This window comes from Podarcis liolepis (genome assembly GCF_965112155.1).
Source record: "Podarcis liolepis genome assembly, chromosome: 1".
NCBI lineage: Eukaryota > Metazoa > Chordata > Lepidosauria > Squamata > Lacertidae > Podarcis > Podarcis liolepis.
In genome coordinates this window covers 8,561,325-8,581,708 of record NC_139554.1, presented here as the reverse complement: position 1 = coordinate 8,581,708, position 20,384 = coordinate 8,561,325, and the positions used below count along the sequence as shown (strand labels likewise).

Below are 20,384 nucleotides of genomic sequence, written 5' to 3'. Positions count from 1 at the left end.
GCTTCTTTACCATCAACATCTCCAGGGCCCTTGCATGCTTTTAATGTTTTCTACACATTTCCGTTTGGAATTACTGCTGTCTTGAAAACAGAAACGAGAGAGGCATCCCAGGCTGGCGGTGGTCTTTTAACAGGGTCTTTTATTCCCCACTCCCATGTGTTTCCATTATTATTATTTAAATGCAACATCAGCTTTCCTTCTCGCTGAGAAGGTTCGTCTTGCCTATTGCTGGGTTTTGAGTACGGCTGCCCTTAAATTAGCGTGATCGCTTAGCCAAGTGCTTGGGAGAGGCGATCAGGAACCTGGAAGGGGGGGGGAATGTGTCTTTCTCTGGTTTTGGCTGCTCTGTGGTGGTTGTGTTTTGGAAAGAGCTTAGTGCATCGGTTTTGTTTTGCTTTTGTCAAGGGACACACCCATTGTGTTAGCTCTGGTGAGACCATTTCAACTCGGGCGGCAGTTCAACTTGGTCTTGAGAGCCCGTTGCTCAATCCATCTTACCGCCTTTTCCTATCACCTAACTTTGGTTTTCCCCACAGCCAAGGACTTGGGCTTTTCGAAATCTCAGTGTGCCGCTGAAATAAACCATTACCTATCGTTTTTATTTAAAGCCCATCATATTCCCAAAATAGTTCACGGTTGTGGTCATCTGTTGAGGAAAGGAAGGCAAGCGAATAAGGTGCTACCCTTCCGTCACAAGAGATTTATTTTGAACGCTGTCCCACTGGGTGTGGCAGTCTACCTTCTCCTTGCCTTAACACTGCTTTTCAGCCATTTTTATGCAGACTTTGCGGTTCTTTGCAACCTTCCTTTGTTGTGGTGGGAGAAACAACTCTGTTTCCCTGCACAGCGATCTGTCACGCATTTTACCAACCTTTTGTTTTGTCACCTTTCTTCATTTTGAAATACTCCGTTTTGCCAAAGCACATCTTTCCCGTCAGTGAAGAAACAGCTTTGTTTGTGTTCCCCTGGAGTGTGAGGTTTACATTCAAGCTGTGTCTAACTGAAAGGGCCTGTGTGTGTGTGTGTGTGTGTGTGTGTGTGTGTATGTGTGTCTATTCAGATGTAATTTCAGAACACCGCCAAAAAAGAAAAAGAAAACCGACCGCCTTGTTAACTCAAATGTGATTTGACAGTCCTTTGTTGAATTGGGATGTTGTTGTTTTGACGAATGAGATATGAACAGGGTGTGTTGAAATTGAAATTCCTTAATGCAATCTGGCTCAAAGATTCCAAATTTTTCAAAATGATGCTTCTATATAGAATGTAAAATAGATGTTCCTACCATTTATCTAATGGTCTATAGTATCATCTGATCTTGTAAGAAGATTTGAAGGCTAGGATTTCAAAAAGACAGATGTGTTTGCAGGAATGAAAATACCCCGGTATTATTATTATTATTATTATTATTATTATTATTATTATTCTGATGAATTGTAAGATAGAATCTTCCATCCACTAACTTTTTTGGGGAAAGACGTGTTTGCTAAGCGAAGCTGTTGAATTAACCTTCACATGACACAATGCTGTGCATATCTGCTCAGAAGTAAGCCCTGTTGAAGTCAATGAGGTTTACTCCCACGTAAGTGTATAGGATTGCAGTCTTAAAGTCAAATTCGTGGGTTGTTTGTAGAAAACATGTCTCTCTTTTTAAAAAATAATAATCTACCACCATAGATGTCATATGTTGTCATTTATTTCCACCTCATCTGTTTTGAAATCAATAGCAGATATTGCTTAAAATAGACTGGAACGCCACAGCCCATATGGCAATAGAAATCTACAGAGCTGGAACAAATCCTCAGTATTTGCTTACTGCAGGTAGGGCAAGTGTGATAAAATTATTTCTGAATAAGCCATGTAATCTGCAGGTGTAACACTCTAAAGGCCATACTCGTGAGTTGTTATATTGGAGGGGGGAATATAGATCACCATGGGGGGGGGGGAGAAATTTTGATTTCCTAAGAAAGTCTGGACATTTTCCCTTGTCTTTGGTCATTTAATAGAAATTTCGTTGTCCCCGAAGGGGGCAATGACAATAAAGATATTATAATAAAGGGAAAAAAAGAAATGTGCAAAAATCATAGTTAGACACGGATACGGGGATTAGATTGAAAGGGAAATAGAATGGTGCCTTAAGAGGTGGATGAATATATGGACTGAGCGAAAAATATTGTGGGTTTAAAAATGACCAGCAAACTAGGCTTCTCAATCATAACAGCATTTTCGTATGCAAAGGTTTCAGGCAAAAGCTGATCAACTAAACGAGCTTTAGAATGCCCAGCCTCACCACATGCTTTTTGTAAACATCATGTGGTGATTGAAATTGGCTGAAGAACACCATGGCAGAAATCTACAGTGGGCTTCAAAATTCAGGGGGGATTAGAGGGCTGTTTCACCTATTCCCACAGAAACAAATCTGAGTTTCTTCTTCTACCTACTATTCTTCTCCATTTCATTTCTATACTGATTTATATTTTTAAGAAAAATACATTAAAGCAGTGTACAACCTACATTAAAACATCAAATAAAGCGATCCAGAATAAAACATTCCTGAAGAAGCTCAGATATAAAGCAACTTAATTATCAGGAAACTAAAATATTGTCTTGAAGATTTCAAAACGTTACAAAGGAGGTCAACAACAGAATGCACATTTAACGCAGCAACAGCAGTAGATATGTTCTGTGCTTATGTTAATATGTTATTCTCTTGCTAATTATTCTGTTTTAAATGTGCATATTATATTTGACCTTAGCAATGTTTTCTTTCGAAATGCTTAAGGTAATTTTTTTCCTTTGTTAACTTTGCCGCCAATCCTGCCAATGGCGGCTCATGGCGGCTGGCGGCTGTGGAAGCTCAGGCTCAATGACCTGGGTCTGCACTAGGAGGCAGCCAAGATGGTCTCTGGCCTCTTCAGCAACCTTGGCTTTTGTAGCTGGAGTCAGTCCGGACCCCACCCTCCCAGGCCAGGAAGCGGGGAAAGGCCTGTACGTCAGGGAGCAGGTCTTCCAGGGCTCACAGCCAAGATGGTTTGCCATAAAAGCACACCTCAAAAGGGGCCAATCCTGGCTTCCTTGCAAATGTGCCTGTTTGGTAACATGATTTGCAACACCTTGCAGAGCAATTCACAAGTTACATTTACCTAAAAAATGTAATGTGCAGAGAGGCTTTTATTTTTACCTTTGTCAATTTATGATGTTCCTTTTCCTCACTCTGCAAACCAGATTTCTTCTGGTGGGTTTGTGGGCATGGAGCGTAGATGGGGAACCTGAAGCTATAGAAGGGGGAGAGAGTCGATTCACTTTGCAATCCTACCTAATTCACAATTTTTGAAGCAGTACGAGAGACAAAGCACAGCCAGGGTTCTTTTTTCCGCCCTGAATTTTTGCAGTGTGGTTCTCCAGCCAAGTAATAGAGGAGGTTGTGCGTAAACATGCACATACCTGTGAAAAACAGCATGCAATACTGCATCATACTAGGAGAAATTGCTCTGCCAAAAAAAAAAAAGTATATGTTAGGCAGATTTGCATACGAACATGCGCAGAAGAGAAATTCGCATTGAAATGCTGATGGATCTTCACAAGGGCATTTTTCAAGCAAGATTCGCAGACTGATGTGGAGAACAGACCTGAAGGTTGGAAAAACGAGAAGCTGAAAGTGACAGCTCCGCTCGTCCCTACCTGTGGCCCTCCAGATGTTCTTGGCTCTCCCATCAGCACCACAAAACATGTTCAATAGGGAGCGACAGTTCAGAGAGAGATGGAGGGTACCGGTGGGAATCCAGCAACAACTGGAGGACCGCGTGTTCCCCATCCCTGTCTTGCATAAACATTTGTTGTTGTTTAGTCGTTTAGTCGTGTCCGACTCTTCGTGACCCCCTGGACCTGAGCACGCCAGGCACTCCTGTCTTCCACTGCCTCCCGCAGTTTGGTCAAACTCATGTTGGCAGCTTCAAGAACACTGTCCAACCATCTTGTCCTCTGTCGTCCCCTTTTCCTTGTGTCCTCCATCTTTCCCAACATCAGGGTCTTTTCCAGGGAGTCTTCTCTTCTCATGAGGTGGCCAAAGTCTTGGAGCCTCAGCTTCAGGATCTGTCCTTCCAGTGAGCACTCAGGGCTGATTTCCTTAAGAATGGATAGGTTTGATCTTCTTGCAGTCCATGGGACTCTCAAGAGTCTCCTCCAGCACCATAATTCAAAAGCATTAATTCTTCGGCAATCAGTCTTCTTTATGGTCCAGCTCTCACTTCCATACATCACTACTGGGAAAACCATAGCTTTAACTATACGGACCTTTGTTGGCAAGGTGATGTCTCTGCTTTTTAAGATGCTGTCTAGGCTTGTCATTGCTTTTCTCCCAAGAAGCAGGCGTCTTTTAATTTCGTGACTGCTGTCACCACCTGCAGTGATCATGGAGCCCAAGAAAGTAAAATCTCTCACTGCCTCCATTTCTTCCCTTCTATTTGCCAGGAGATGATGGGCCCAGTGGCCATGATCTTCGTTTTTTTGATGTAATAATAATAATAATAATAATAATAATAGTAGTAATAGTAATAGTAATTTATTATTTGTACCCCGCCCATCTGGCTGGGTTTCCCCAGCCACTCTGGGCGGCTTCCATAGAAACCAAAAATACACTAAAACATCACAGATTAAAAACTTCCCTGATGTTGAGCTTCAGACCATATTTTGTGCTCTCCTCTTTCACCCTCATTAAAAGGTTCTTTAATTCCTCCTCACTTTCTGCCATCAGGGTTGTGTCATCTGCTTTGTTACCTCATTTGTTACCTTATTGTTATTCAATTGCTCCTCTGCCTTGTGGGCTGCATTGCCAGAACTTTCCAGCACAGACTTCTTGGTTTGTAGCAACTCTTCTTCTGTGCCCTGTGTTTGGCCCTGTTTCTGGGCCCTCTGTGAAATTTCTGCTGTGCCTCTAACCTCCCGTTTCTAAGTAGAAGAGTCTGCCATTTTCTCCATTCCTTCCTATAGGTATCCATCTGTAGATGGGCTAAGTTCCATCTTCCTTGCTTGTTAAAATTGTTAAAATGTAGGTGTATTAACTCACCCCCCTCTAGAAATGGGAGGCAGCTGTGCATAAAAGATAAAATGACCATTATTAAAACTCTCCTACTCAGTTCAAGCTCCACCTCAAACTGTGGTTTTTGTTAACCACAGTTGAAGAGCCCACACAATGGTTTGACCTTCCTGCTGTACATGAGGCAGAGCAGGGTTTTGTTCGTTTGCTATCATTTTCCTTCGGCTCAGCGCTCAGGTTCGTAAGTTCAGCCTTGTTTCCATGGTGCGCCTGCAGCCTCTTAAGGCAGAACAATTCCCCATCTCCATGACACAACAGCCTCATGAAGAGAAGCCACAGTTCTGTGGCTTCCTAATGGTTTGTGGATTCAGACATAACAGCAAATCCCACTTAAACTGGGTTTGAAAACCAGCTTCAAACCATGGTTTAATTTCTTGGGTGGCAGTCCTCCCAAGCCATGGTGTATATACAGTGGTACCTCGGTTTACGAACTTAATCCGTTCTGGAAGTCCGTTCTTAAACCGAAACCGTTCTTAAACCACAGCACGCTTTCCCTAATGAGGCCTCCTGCCGCCGGTGCCTTTTCACCGTTTGGATTCCGTTCTTAGACCGAGGCAAAGTTCGCAAACCGGGACACTACTTCCGGTTTTACGGAGTTCGTAAACCGAATACAGTGGTACCTCAGGTTAAGAACTTAATTCGTTCTGGAGGTCCATTCTTAACCTGAAACTGTTCTTAACCTGAGGTATCACTTTAGCCAATGGGGCCTCCTGCTGCCACCGCGCCGCCAGAGCACAATTTCTGTTCTCATCCTGAAGCAAAGTTCTTAACCCGAGGTACTATTTCTGGGTTAGCGGAGTCTGTAACCTGAAGCATCTGTAACCTGAAGCATCTGTAACCTGAGGTGCCACTGTTGTTCGTAAACAGGGCTGTTCTTAAAAGCGAGGTACCACTGTATGTGGATGTAGATTCAAGCATAACTCCAAACTATGGTTTTAGAAACCATGGTTTGGCATGATGTCTAAATGTTCCCCAGGAGGGAGGGGCAGTGTTTGTATATTGTATTATTTCTCCAACAAATGAAACCCTTTTTAGTAGCCTTTGGGATCCAACCCATTGCCTATCTAAGAGCACCAGGTTTTTTGTGTGCTTGTGATGTGTTTAAAATGGCTGATTCCTCATCGGAATGATGAACAATTCCTCATTTTAGGTGAAGGATTGTGGGTACTGTAGAAATTAGACTTTCTTCCGAAGTATATAGTATGGCGCCTGGTACCTGGTAATATGATGATCCTTCACCTCATGTGTTGCAAGAGGCTGGACGAGATCAAGATGAGGAAGGTGATTTGGTTATGTAGTGCCATCAATGTACATATCAATAGCAGAAAGCAAACAGGCAGGTCTCTGCCCCATGGAGCTTACAGTGTAAATTTTGGCAATGAAGGTTGGGGGTGGGGTGGGGAAAACAACAACAGTGTTGACTGTGTGTCAGTACCAATACAGGTACTTAAAAATGTTTTTTTCCCAGGTGTCAGAGTCTCCTGTGAGGTAAATCAGTTCTGGCACCACAACACTGGTCTAAAACAAGGCTTTTTGCTATTGCTAAGCACATGTCCAGAAAACCCTGTTGGATGAGTCAAAGGGTCTGTCTGATCCTGAATCTTATTTCCAAGAGTGCTGTTAAGGAAAGGGCTTGAAGGCAGCACAGGAGGTGATATTCATATAGAGAGAAATATATATATACTGCCTCCTAACATGGTTCATTTAGCAATCACAGCTTATGTCAGAGGTGGGGGACCTCAGGGTCAGGGGCAAAATGCAGCCCTGTGGTCCTCTCTGTCTGACTTGTGAGGTGCTCCAAGGCCACACCCCTTCTCCCCAGGGCACTTGCCTCTGGCCCCACCCACCACTGCCATGTGCCCATCACATGGTTGCTCAGAAGGGAGTGAAGCTCTTGGGCTGAAAAGCGTTCTCTACTCCTGGCTTATGCTGTATCATTTTAGGGAAAGGAAACTACATCTCTGCACATTTCTTCAGTGAGGGGTCTTTAAAATACATTTTTGGGTGTGAAGAATTCAAATCTGTTATTTTTGTGATTGGGCTTGGTAAGTCTACATTTGATGAAGCAGCCTTCGGAAAGCCAAATATTTTTAATTTTACCTTCTGAAAATGATAAATAATAGTAATAGTAATATTAATAATAAATATGATAATATAACTGCAAGTACTTGGCAATCCCTTTTTAAGGATTTCTATGCAATTTTATATACACTTAATTTACCAAGCAATACTAAATTGTATTAATTTAACTTAAATATCTTTTGAATTGCCAAGTTGCAATTTTTTAGCACCCCTCATTTTTGGGATTTGAAAGCTAAAAAATTCCACACGTCCTGTGTTGAGGGCCATCTAATTCTCGTTTAAGGTCTTGTAATACTGTGGCCATTGCCCCAATTTGTGGCAGCAAATTTCATAGGTCAGTTATGCATTTGGATTAGGAAGGTGCTGTCCTCCATGTCCTGACTTTACCAGTCACTGGATCAGTCCCAATTTCTACTCTTACAAAAAAGGGAGAAAAGCTTCTCTCTATCTACCTTCTCTGGACCCTGAATAATTTTATAAACCTCCCTCATAATCCTTCCCTTCGCCATCCTTTTCATCCAATTCAAAAGTCCTAAATGCTTTAGCCTGTCCTCACAGGTAAATTTCTCCAATCCCCTGATCATTTTCTTCACCACTTTCTCTATGATCCCGTTTTCAAGATTGAGTGACTAAGAGCAATGCATAGTGTTGCAAACATAGCTATGGTGATAACCTTTATGATACCTGCAGTTTTATTGTACATTCCTTCCCTGACAAGCCATAGCATAGAATTGGACCTTTGTGTAGTTGTCTCTTGTTAACGTTGGTGTTTTTGTTGAACTAGTTGTGGAACACACCACATATTTAAAGCACATGTCTACCAGATTACCCCTATGTTGATGAATGCCAAAGGGTTGGTGAAGTGTTACCTCTCTTTGCAGAAGCCATGCTGCTTCTTTCACAGCAAGACTTGTTCTTCTTTCATTAGAGACATGTTCAATTAGAGAAAAATCATTACTGACATTTGTTAAGGATTGAAAATTTCTTATGGACTGTGTGTGAAAGAGAAAATGAACTTGTAATAGTGGAATTTGAAGACTGAAAAAAATACTGGTTTATAGAAGATAGAATAGTTGGATTTTAAGGGATGAATATTATATAATAGCTGCAGGACAAAGAGCTGAAAGTCCTTTTGCTCCATTCTATCTTTAGCTTTTCCCTTCTTTCCTTTTTCTCTCCCTTTCCCTTTTTTAAGTTCTGTCATTTTTTTGCCTTTTTTTCTTTCTGACTTTCTTCTTTCTTAAACTAAGTTTTATCTTAGTATATTGTAAGAAGATACTTTTTATTGGGTATGTATTTTTATATATCTGTGAGTAAGTACAGTGGTGCCTCGCAAGACGAAATTAATCCGTTCCGCGAGTCTCTTCGTCTTGCGGTTTTTTCGTCTTGTGAAACACGGCTATTAGCGGTTTAGCGGCTATTAACGGCTTAGCGGCTTTAAGAAAAAGGAAACAAACTTGCAAGAACTTGCAAGACGTTTCGTCTTGCGAAGCAAGCCCATAGGGAAATTCGTCTTGCGGAACGACTCAAAAAACGGAAAACTCTTTCGTCTAGCGAGTTTTTCGTCTTGCGAGGCATTCGTCTTGCGGGGCACCACTGTATTAATAAATAAGTTAACAGAAAAGGGAGGTTCGTTCTTCTTTAGCTTTAATATTGCTTTCTACTCATTTCCCTGCAAGAGAAGATAGCTTAAATGCTGTGTGCAATTTGCTGGCTCCTCTTAGGTTTCTCTTTTTAAAAATGTTTTAAGTGACTACTTGCGTATTCTAGTTCAGAAATAAATAATTTCGCACCTGAGCTCTTAAAAACCTTTCTGGTGTATGCTGTCCAGACCCAATGACTTGTGAGTGGGAAATTTGTAAATTACTCTTTGAACTTCATATTTTGGCCCCTTTCTTCAGATGCCCTCCTGAAAGTGGGGGAGGAGGGAGAGAACCAGATTCATGCAGTTTTCTCCTTCTAAAATCTCCTGCACTGAAGACTGATGCATATAAATCATATGGAGTCTCTGCAGTTTCCCTGCCCTAACACTTCATCTACCCCCATTGACTGGTGTTATTTAAAGATTTTTTATTTATTCTTTGCTTCAGTGTTGTCAGCAAATTATTTGTTTTGCAAATTATTATTTTTTACTTGTTAGTAGACATTGTTAGAAGGTTCCAGAAAAGAAACTGGCATATAGTATGCATCAAGGAAATGAGATAAGAGGCATTTTTAATGTGATCTGTGCCAATTTTCAGATGTGAATTCAAGTTGCCTCATCTTTTGCTGGTGAAAAATGGCCATGACAGTGAGCAACAAGAGACTGTTGCATTGGAAGACAGGGAATCTCTTTACAGTGGTACCTCAGGTTAAGTACAGTGGTACCTCGGGTTACATACGCTTCAGGTTACATACGCTTCAGGTTACAGACTCTGCTAACCCAGAAATAGTGCTTCAGGTTAAGAACTTTGCTTCAGGATGAGAACAGAAATCGTGCTCCAGTGGCGCGGCGACAGAAGGAGGCCCCATTAGCTAAAGTGGTGCTTCAGGTTAAGAACAGTTTCAGGTTAAGAACAGACCTCTGCAACGAATTAAGTACTTAACCCGAGGTACCACTGTACTTAATTCGTTCCGGAGGCCTGTTCTTAACCTGAAACTGTTCTTAACCTGAAGCACCACTTTAGCTAATGGGGCCTCCTGCTGCTGCCGTGCCACCGCCACGCAATTTCTGTTCTCATCCTGAAGCAAAGTTCTTAACCTGAGGTACTATTTCTGGGTTAGCGGAGTCTGTAACCTGAAGCGTATGTAACCTGAGGTGCCACTGTATATATAGTTAGACCATTGGGCCATTTAGCTCAGTAATGTCTACACTGACTGGCAGCAGCTTTCCAAGTTTACAGACAGCAGACATTCCCAGCCCCACCTGGAGTTGCCAGCATTTGACCCAGGGCCCTTCTGCATGCAAAGCAGACGCTCCAGCACTGAGCTGCAGCCATTTTGGCCTCAGAGCTGCTGCCACCCCTTGGTCTACATCTTTTGCCAGGTGATGAATCTGCTTGTTTGTGCAGGATCAGTCTCCTAATGAGCCAGCCCTCTCCCTTGTTTTCCAGTAGTGCTGTCAAAAAACGAATCCCTATCGGTAACGGTTACGTCCATAAGTAAGCGCTTTCATTTATTTCTCCCAAGCTGAGATTTCCGCCCGCCTTAAAAAAAGCAAGAACCGTGTAGGTGTTTTGATTAGTCCGTGACGTGCTAATTGATTTACTATCGGCAATTAGCTCTTTATGGCAGCTTCGGCAGGTCCGGCACACTTCCTCTGCGCGATCTGCTCCTTCTTCTCCGTCACGCCCAGCAGAGTAAAACACAGCAGCAAACTGTCACTTAGTTTCCCAGCTTGATTCAGCTTCCCAGACAAACACACACAGCACCGGTTTGTCTATTTACAGCTCTTTATTCCGACATTCCCCCAGGGATTTCCTGGGCTCCTCTCCGCCATTACAGGCTACGTCTGTTCCCCACGGAACACAGAGTGGGACTGGCAATCTTTGCCTCAAGCTCCTCCCGAGCTTCCAAAAGTGACGTCAGAATGCTGAGGCCTCATGGGAACAACTTAACCTCTTAAGTTCCAACTCCCATACCCCCTCTGCCACACATTCTGACAAAACACTCCCAGAATCACACTGTGCGACACTTTTCCACGCACCTGTGACCTGATACCCTACTGACCCATTTGGGCCAGCAGTTGTGTCTTCTCCGTCAGACTCTTCCCCCTCTGACTTGACAACCCTTCCGTGAGCTTTCTCCATTACCGGAGATGAAGCCTCACACCTGGACACTCCTTTCACAACCCTTGGAGATGCCCAAACCTGCCCTGAACCCTGATTCTGGACTTGGTCCCCATCACCGGGATCTGAACCCTGATTCTGGACCTTATCCCCATCACTGGGTTCAGCCACAGCCTCCCTTCTCCCTTGAGAAGACTTTGCACCCGTCACCTGGTGACGTATTCCCTTTTCCTTGAAAAATTCCTCCAGAGCAGACCCAGTAAACTGTGACCCTTGGTCGCTCTTGAACCCTTGCACCCTGGTGGAGAACCTTCGTTCCACCTCCGCAACCCAATCCTGGATCAGTTGCGCCACCTCCCCCTGTGATTTGAGAGAGAAACACCAGCCAATCTGGCTGTGGTCACCTGTCAGCGACAGCACATACCTGGCCCCACCCAGACTCTCAGACCTCTTGGGTCCTGACAGATCTGTGTGAACAAGCTCAAAGGGCTCTTTGGCTACCCTCCCAAACCCGGGAAAACCAAGCACCTTTGCACCTTTGCATGCCCTGCACCCTTGGGACCTCCCACATTTCCGGAGCTTGTACCCTTTTGTGCACCTGTGCAACTTTTGCACATGACTGGGAACCTTAGCACACTGCACCTGTGCTTTTTCAGCATTCCCACCACCCTCCATAGGTGACTCCAGAACAAAGACGTTGTTCTTGCTCTTCGCCATGTTGACCCGTTGTCGCCCCCCTCTGAAAATGGAACAGGTGTCATTTTCAAAGCACATTTTTGAACCCCTGCTTCGTTAGAGCAGATACAGATAACCAACAACTATTCAGTCCCGGCACAACGCAGATCTCTAGCTCCTCCTGTGAAGGAGAGAAAAAACACGTTAGCCAATAACACAATTGTTCCTGTTGAAAACAGCCCTGCAGTTCCGCAGCTTGCCTATCAGGTGCTGCCTGATAGCAGAAACCAAAACACCCAGCGTGTCATCGTGTCCTGGCTGGAGTTGTTTTTCACAGTTGCCATAGAAGCAACAAACGTCCCGCTGCCTCAGTCTGTCCTTGTCCCACGGCCATCTTCAGCCAACGCCAGACTAGCCGTGATCTGATAAGTCCCTTCCTGGCACCTGGCACGTCCACCAGCCTCAGTCCCATGCCTGGCTGTTTTCCCAGACTGGTTGCCATGGAAACCCGACTGATTCCCATGGGAGTTGTCCTTGAAAACATCCTGCCTTGCCTCTCTGCTCCGGTGGGGGCAATTTCGACGCACGTGGTCAGCTGACTTGCAAATGTAGCAACGACGAACTTCAGTGGAAAAACACTGCCTGGGGCTCCTCCCAGCTGGCCTGGCCCTCCTTCTTCCGGAAAAGCACCCTTTGCCAGCTCCGCCCCCTTTGAACCTCCACGTCATTCCAGCACGTACAGTGGAAAACTTTAAACGTGCCTTTGGAAACCTTCCGCCCCCCCGACCTGCTCAGCAGCACTCCTTGTGGCTAAAGCATCAGGGACAGGGGCTCCAGCCATCTTTAGGCTTTTGTAGTCCTTCTCCAGGGCTCTGGCCTCCTGCTGAAGCTTCACAGCAAACACAGCACATTTCCAAGTGCCAATAGTCGCTTTGCCCCCCCCTCTGGGGCCCACAGCCTTTCCCAGCTGTGCACCGGCTCTCACGTAGGTGATCAGCGCCATCTTGTCTTTCTGTTCTGAAGCAGCCATCTCCCGGCCCTTGCTTTCCGCCTCCAGCCTCACAAACACCCTGGAGCGCTGAACGGCCTCTGGCTTCTTGGCACCCAGAACAGTAGACTTCAGATCAGCAGCCAGGTTGCCCAACTTCTTAAAGTGAGCCTCCCACAGTCCTCCAAGACCTGGCAGCCTGCCATCCTCTTCCGTTCTCCCAAGGGGCCCCAAGCTGTACTCACGAGCAATTTCAGCTTCTCTGGCTTCCCTTCTCCGTGGAGAAACGATTCCCTGCTGCTCTCAGCTCCTTGGCTCCACAGCAGACCTCAGCAACACAGGCATTTCTCTGCGTCTTGCATCCAGCCGCTTTTTTAGCTCCGCAGCTCTCCTTGCCTCTTAACACCAGGCAAAAAGTCCTTCCGCCTCCTGCCGGCCCCCTGCTCGACACCGCAGATTTTACAGCTCCCGGCAGTATCTTCCGTGACAGTTTTACAAGCGATGATTTATGGATCACCCATAACCTGTAGGTGTTTTGATTAGTCCGTGACGTGCTAATTGATTTACTATCGGCAATTAGCTCTTTATGGCAGCTTCGGCAGGTCCGGCACACTTCCTCTGCGCGATCTGCTCCTTCTTCTCCGTCACGCCCAGCAGAGTAAAACACAGCAGCAAACTGTCACTTAGTTTCCCAGCTTGATTCAGCTTCCCAGACAAACACACACAGCACCGGTTTGTCTATTTACAGCTCTTTATTCCGACATTCCCCCAGGGATTTCCTGGGCTCCTCTCCGCCATTACAGGCTACGTCTGTTCCCCACGGAACACAGAGTGGGACTGGCAATCTTTGCCTCAAGCTCCTCCCGAGCTTCCAAAAGTGACGTCAGAATGCTGAGGCCTCATGGGAACAACTTAACCTCTTAAGTTCCAACTCCCATAAAATCCACTGTGGATCTTGCATAGTGGCTCACTGTGAATGCGATTCACTTCCCTTAGAAGGCCATGCCTGGACTTCTGCTGGGACAATGGGACTTCCCACCACCTCTCTTCTGGGTTGAAAGCCAACAGAAACATATAGCATACGTCAGGCTGTGGTTGATCTAGCTCAGAAGCATCTGCCCTGACAAGTAGCAGATCTTTAGGGGTTCAGGCAGGAGTATTTCCCAGCTGCATTTAGGAATGCCAGATACTCAACATGAATACAAGAAGAGTTCACTGGATCAGACCAGTGGCCCATCTCATCCAGAATTCTGTTCTCACAGTGATGCCTTGGACCCCTTTGCATGCAAGACACGTTTTCCCTGTGAGCTGCAGACCTCCTCCTGGCAAGGGTGTTGGTAACAATCTGGAGGACCAGCTCAGAGCAGAAAACAACCAAGAGCAGGCAGCAGAATGTTGTAGTGAGTAACGGGGAGCAGGTCTGTCTTCAGATTCAGGACCCTGGACAGCTCTTGGGGCCTGCAGAGGTTGGTCACAAAAGCACGCTTTTCAGCTCTGATTTTTTTAAAAAAGTCTCCTGCTTAAGCATAGAATCATAGAATTGGAAAGGACCACAAGGGTAATCTTTTGTCCAGAGGAATCTTTTGCCCAATGAGGGACTCAAACCCACATCCTTAGATTAAGATGCTCTATCCAGTGAGCGGATGGCACTGTGGGTTAAACCACAGAGCCTAGGACTTGCCGATCAGAAGGTCGGCGGTTCGAATCCCCACGACAGGGTGAGCTCCCATTGCTCGGTCCCTGCTCCTGCCAACCTAGCAGTTCAAATGCACGTCAAAGTGCAAGTAGATAAATAGGTACCACTCCAGCAGGAAGGTAAACGGCGTTTCCGTGAGCTGCTCTGGTTCGCCAGAAGCGGCTTAGTTATGCTGGCCACATGACCCAGAAGCTGTACATCGGCTCCCTTGGCCAGTAAAGCGAGATGAGCACCGCAACCCCAGAGTCGGCCACGACTGGACCTAATAGTCAGGGGTCCCTTTACCCTTTACCTTTATCCAATGAGCAGCTATTTTGCATTTCCAATGGTTGCATGTTTATTTCTCAGTGGCTGCATGACGACTCCAGGTCTGTAGACACAAGCTGCTGTCTCTTTGACTGGGACCTTTCGGCGCCAGCATTCTCAAGGGCTGGGGGTGGCCCCATCTCCTTCCCCTGACAGCTCGAGGTGTGCTTCAATAGGTCTCCCTCCAGAGGGTCCCTCAAGCAGATCCTCAGCTGTGCTTCCTGGGGACCCTGCCTGCTCTGAAAGGTCCTCAGCCTTCAGGGTGTCTGGTTCATCCTCAGAGGACTCAGTGCCTGGTGCCATGTCATAAAAAGTTTCCTATCTGCAGTTTTTACAAATGTGTGCATTTTAAAATTCTGCTAACTGATTAGGGTTTTGGTCAAAATGTTTCCAATGAATTAATCAGCTGAATTCTGCAGCTCTGCAGAGTTTTTATTTTGTGAACTGCCCTGAGACCCCCAGGTATAGGGCAGTGCATATATTAAATAAATAAATAAATAAATAAATAAATAAATAATAAATAATTAATAATAATAATAATAATAATAATAATAATAATAATAATAATAAAAAAGAATCAGCATGTAAAGACCTCACAGTCCTGCCCTCGAAGGATTCAATGCTAGAACTCTGACTAGATTAGACATGGAGGTTTTACCCAAAGTCAAATCCGAAACAAATTCGGAGTGAAACATTTGAGAAATTTCGAAGTAAGGCAAAACTGTTTTAAGACCAGTCACGTTTTCCATGGGTGGCAGCAGCTAGCACACCATGAGTTTGTCACTGAATTTTGCCACGTTTTCCTAAAGCAAAACCCAATTTGGCTAATTTGGCATTTCCTCCATGGACAAACCTCTGAGGAATTTCAGGGGAAGATGAAAAGAGCTTTAATAAGACTAGGAAATTTCCCCTGGGGAATTCTAGGCGCCGCTGGTCTTCCCTGAGTCAGAGACACTAAGGAAATAAAAGAGGGAGATGAAGCAAGGCAAAAAAAATGAAAGAAGGTAGATGACAACAAACTCTTTACATGGAGAAATTGCCAGCATCAATAAGAAATTCTTCAGTCCCTACACAGGGATAGATGCTTGAGGCGTACAAAAGCTATTCATTATTCATTCATGTGGCTGGCAGATGATGTCAGCAGCTTCTCCTTCCCAGTCTCCTGTTCGTACACCTCCCAGCCACAGGTTTTGATTCCTTGTCGGATCTTTGCTGATGCTCCTGAATTAACAGTCACCCCTTTCTTCTCTTCCTTCAAACAAATGCACGGCATGTTCCCCCCGCTTCAAAGAGGGAAAGGCATCTTCAGAAGAAAGGGGGAAGTGTCAAGGATAAGATGGCAAACGGGAGCTTCTGAGTCAAAATAAATGCTAACGGATCATTATATAATTAGCCAAGAATTCTGACAGCGGGTGGTGGGAAGATCTGTGCGTTGCTGTGTCATCTGGGTAGGCAGATGTTTAAAAGCTGGGCTATTCGAGACGCTTTCGTGAGCTGAGTGGTAGATTTCCTGCATTGGACCAAGAATGCAGCTCTTCATCTGTCCTCAGAATTCACCAAGCCACACTGCACAGTGTCCCCAAATGTTTTTGCATGTCTGGAATGTGCCCTTGGATTCTTGCTTGTCTATGTACCGTGTTTTTCGCTCTATAAGGCGCACCAGACCACAAGACGCATCTAGTTTTTGGAGGAGGAAAACAAGAAAAAATATATTCTGAATCCCAGAAGCCGGAACAGCAAGAGGGATCACTGCGCAGCTAAAGCAGCGATCCCTCTTGCTGTTCTGGCTTCGGTGATAGCTGTGCAGCCTGCATTCGCTCCGTAAGACGCACACACATTTCCCCTTACTTTTTTAGGAGGGAAAAAGTGAGTCTTATAGAGCAAAAAATACGGTATGTAGAAACCAATCTGCACTGTGTGGGTATGTGAAGTCCTGTAGAAACTAACCAGTTGTACAAAGGTAACATTTACATTTGTTGCTCACTTTTGCCCATGGCCCCACTCACCGCAGCCATATGGTCCCCCAGGAGGTTAGTTAGAAGGGGCCTCCGGACTGAAAAGGTTTCCATACCCCTGAACTAGTTCACCTTTAAGGTCACTTTCAGTGCTATGATTCCATACCCAAAAGAGCTTCTCCACCTGTATTGTTCAGCCTGGACACTGAGGTCCAGCTCTGAGGGCCTTCTGGCAGTGACGTTACAGGGAACCAGGCACAGGGCCTTTTTGGTGGTGGCGCCCTCCCTGTGGAATGACCTCCTATCAGATGTCAAGGAAACAAACAACTCTCTGACTTTTAGAAGACCCCTTTGTAACTCTCAGCTTGTGATGAGCCCTGCAAAGCCCTAGCTGCCCCCCCCCCCGCCCAGGCGAAAGTTTCCAATATTGTCCAAGAGCAGTCGTAACTAGCCTTAAGCTTACAGGATAGGGACAGGGCTATAGTGGAAGCAGTTCTCCAAGCATGTTGGAATTATATTCCCACTGGTAATTTGTGTTGCAGAAGGGCTTGTTCCTTGAACAGAGAGAAGTAGTTTGTGTAGGCAAGTTGGGAGCACCCTTTAAAAAAAGCCACATTTCCCCTGCTCTCCAGCTCTCTCTTCAATTCAGACCAAAATATCTAGAGTTGAAGCTCTGGGGCTGGCTGGAGTCTGGATGATACCTCGCACATCAGCTGCTAGACAGGGAGGCTGAGCAGCCTAAACAAAGCCCCTCTGGTCTCTTCAGGGCCTCCTCTGCTCTCCCTGACCTCCTCTTCGGACTCACCAGTTCTCTTGATAATGATTCTATTTATTTGTTTCCCGGTGTGGCACGTATATGCAGTTGTGCACGAGCAGAACGAGTGTAAGTGTGGAGGGGTGTGTGGGATACCTCTCTATAAAGACGCTTGTCCAGAGCAAGTTTGGCTGAAAACACTCCAATTCATCAGACTAACCACCTAACCCTGGCAAAACAGGTGCACCTTAAGCCCATTGATAAGGGCAAAGGGTTAAAGAAGGGGTAGGCAACCTAAGGCCCATGGGCCACAAGCAGCCCACGGAGGTCGTTTAACCCAGTGTTTCCCAACCGGTGTTCTGCGGCACACTAGTGTGCCGCGAGACGTTGCCTGGTGTGCCGTGGGAGGGAGGCGGGCAGGTCGGGCGGCGAGAGGCGGGGCGGCGACGGCGAGGAGAGGCCGCCCAGCGCGGGGCTCTCGCCGTCTGCCTGCCTGGCTGCCTGCGTGGCGCTGACGTCACGGGGCTGTAACGTGCCCCACATAGGCACATGCGGGGCGGCGAGCGAGCTCCCTCCCACATCCCATCGCCGCTCGCTTCAGCCGGCCTACTGGGCTGTCGCAGGCGGAAGGCCTGCGCATGCGCGAGGTTTCCGCGCCTTCGGGATTCCCTTCACGCCTTCCTCCTCCCGGGTCCTTGAGAGCGCGGGAAGCGGCAGCGCGAGACCGGCGTTGAGCCTGGTAGGTATTGCGCTTGCCAAGGCAGTCATTTGGGAAATGAAAACTTGCAAAGCAAGCAACCAGTTCAATCTGAAGTACGTGTATGCTTAATATCCTGTATCTGAAACCTGTTCTGCCCCCTCCCCCACACTTGGTGCCATTTTCATCTACACATGCAGCAGAGTAAGTTGACCCAGAATAGTACCAATTCAGATGGCAGATGGGAGAATGACAGTGCTGAATGCTTTCCCATGTAGAACAGTCCCTGCAAATAAAAACCTAGCATATTTGGAAGAGGGATGCTAGCCTAACCATTACCTTCTATGACGTTACTATTTTTTTATTTTTTTTTACATAAGTAAAAAGTGACCTTTCCCCATCTGGCATGGTGGTGTGCCTCGAGATTTTTTTCATGAAACAAGTGTGCCTTTGCCCAAAAAAGGTTGGGAAACACTGGTTTAACCAGCCCACCAGCCTCCCCTGAACCGAGCCACTCGCTTGGTGAGTCCCTGCGCACTGCGCTAAACTGGCACAGCACAGCACGGGGACTTGCTTCTGTGGCGCTGGAAATCACGTCTGTACATGCGCAGATGGTGAAAACCGTGTCTGCGCAGACACAGATGCTGGAAATCGCAGGCGCGATCACTCAGTCCAGCCCATGGAGGGATCTCCGCTGGAGTGAACCGGCCCAGGCGAGGTAAACCTTGTGACCCCTGGGTTAAAGGCATTTTGGCAACCAGTAAACTGCACTGAATGAATTTTAATGGACTTAGCCAGCCTGGCTTTGCTAGGCTGGGCTGTTCGGCTCTGTTTACACAACTGTAATTACTTACTCCGGTTGCAACTTTGCCAAAGAGCTCATTACTCTTGTATTTGCAGTGGCAGGCTTCGTTGTCACCATTCCAGAGTCTGGTTTTAACGATTTGCCTTCCCTCTCCGCCCCGTTCTTTCTCTTCCCAGCTATTGACCTGTTATACTGGCGTGACATCAAGCAGACAGGCATCATGTTTGGGAGTGTCCTGCTGTTGCTCTTCTCCCTGACCCAGTTCAGCGTCGTCAGCGTGATTGCGTACCTGGCGCTAGCGGCTCTCTCCGCCACCATCAGCTTCAGAATCTACAAGTCAGTCCTACAGGCTGTGCAGAAAACCGATGAAGGCCACCCATTCAAGTGAGTGCTCTGCAATTATTACCCAGGGCACTTAATTTTGCCAGCAAAACTATTGGCAAAACCTATTTGGTGTTTCGCAACTTTCTGACTAGTTGCAGGACCTTAGCCAGACCTAGCAGAGTACACGCAGAATCCACGGAAGCAACTGGCGACTTGGCTGCAGACAGGATAGACGAAGCAGGAACCAGGAACTTGTAGTTAGGTGTTTATTATATTCAGTGGACTATTTACAGGAACAGAACACGTATCTTTTGCTAGCTCTCACACGACTCACAACTCCTACACTGACACACAGAACTCTGAACCTCTGAACTCACGAAGTAACACATTCCAGTTAGTAGGCCATTAATTATCACTCCCTTGAGAGAGCTTGACCAATCAGGGAGCTGTCTCCATGCCTCTGTTATCACCAGGCAGACTTACTCCTTCAGATTGCCTTCTGGCTGTCTGCCAAACCTTAATTGATTCTGTGTGAGTAGCTGCACGTATTCAGATTCACAACAACAAATTGCCACTGCGACTTCCCCACTCCCTGCTTGCTAAATCCAGGTGTCTGGACACCACCTGCCTGGTGGGAAGGAACACCTGAGGCCTGCCTCCTGGATCTGTGGGGCTGCTTGCCTTGTGTCATTTCATGAGCATGTGGTTCTTGGTGTATATGTTGTGCTTTGAGCATGCTAACAGAAAAGCAGGGCAGCAAAGCTGCTAAATGCATAGTAGCTCCTGCACAAGTTTGCAGACAACCAAGCAATGCAAGAACTGGACAGATTATCAAGGCTGTTACTCCCCATGGACCCAATTTCCACCTTCTTACCTGCACCTTTCCCCTCCCCTTAATGTCCTCTTCCCGTTCCTCAAGGCCAACTCTTGGGGAGGCAAGTGGGCAAGGTGATTCTGTCGAGGAAGCAACAGTGGCTGGTCAGGATTCTCCAGATAGGGAAGGGCCGAGGGGTGGTGTTCAAATGAGGTAGTGTATCAGGGATCTGAGAGACACGAAAGGATCAGGAAATGCATCATTAGAGTTCATAGAAAGGCTGTGGATAAAGATAAAGGTAAGGTAAGGTAAAGGACCCCTGGATGGTTGAGTCCAGTCAAAGGCGACTATGGGGTTGCAGCGCTCATCTCACTTTCAGGCTGAGGGAGCGGGCTTTTGTCCACAGACAGCTTTCCGGGTCATGTGGCC

At 46.2% G+C, this 20,384-nt stretch overlaps 1 protein-coding gene across 3 annotated transcripts in view; it reads left to right on the top strand.

Annotated features, from left to right (window-relative positions):
• Positions 1-20,384, top strand: part of RTN1 (reticulon 1) — a 139,925-nt gene that overhangs the window by 106,166 nt on the left and 13,375 nt on the right. For all 3 annotated transcript variants that reach the window (XM_083518025.1, XM_083518026.1, XM_083518027.1), the window contains one exon: positions 18,994-19,201. In XM_083518025.1, coding sequence (XP_083374151.1) covers positions 18,994-19,201 — 208 coding nt within the window. The remainder of the gene's footprint in view (positions 1-18,993; positions 19,202-20,384) is intronic.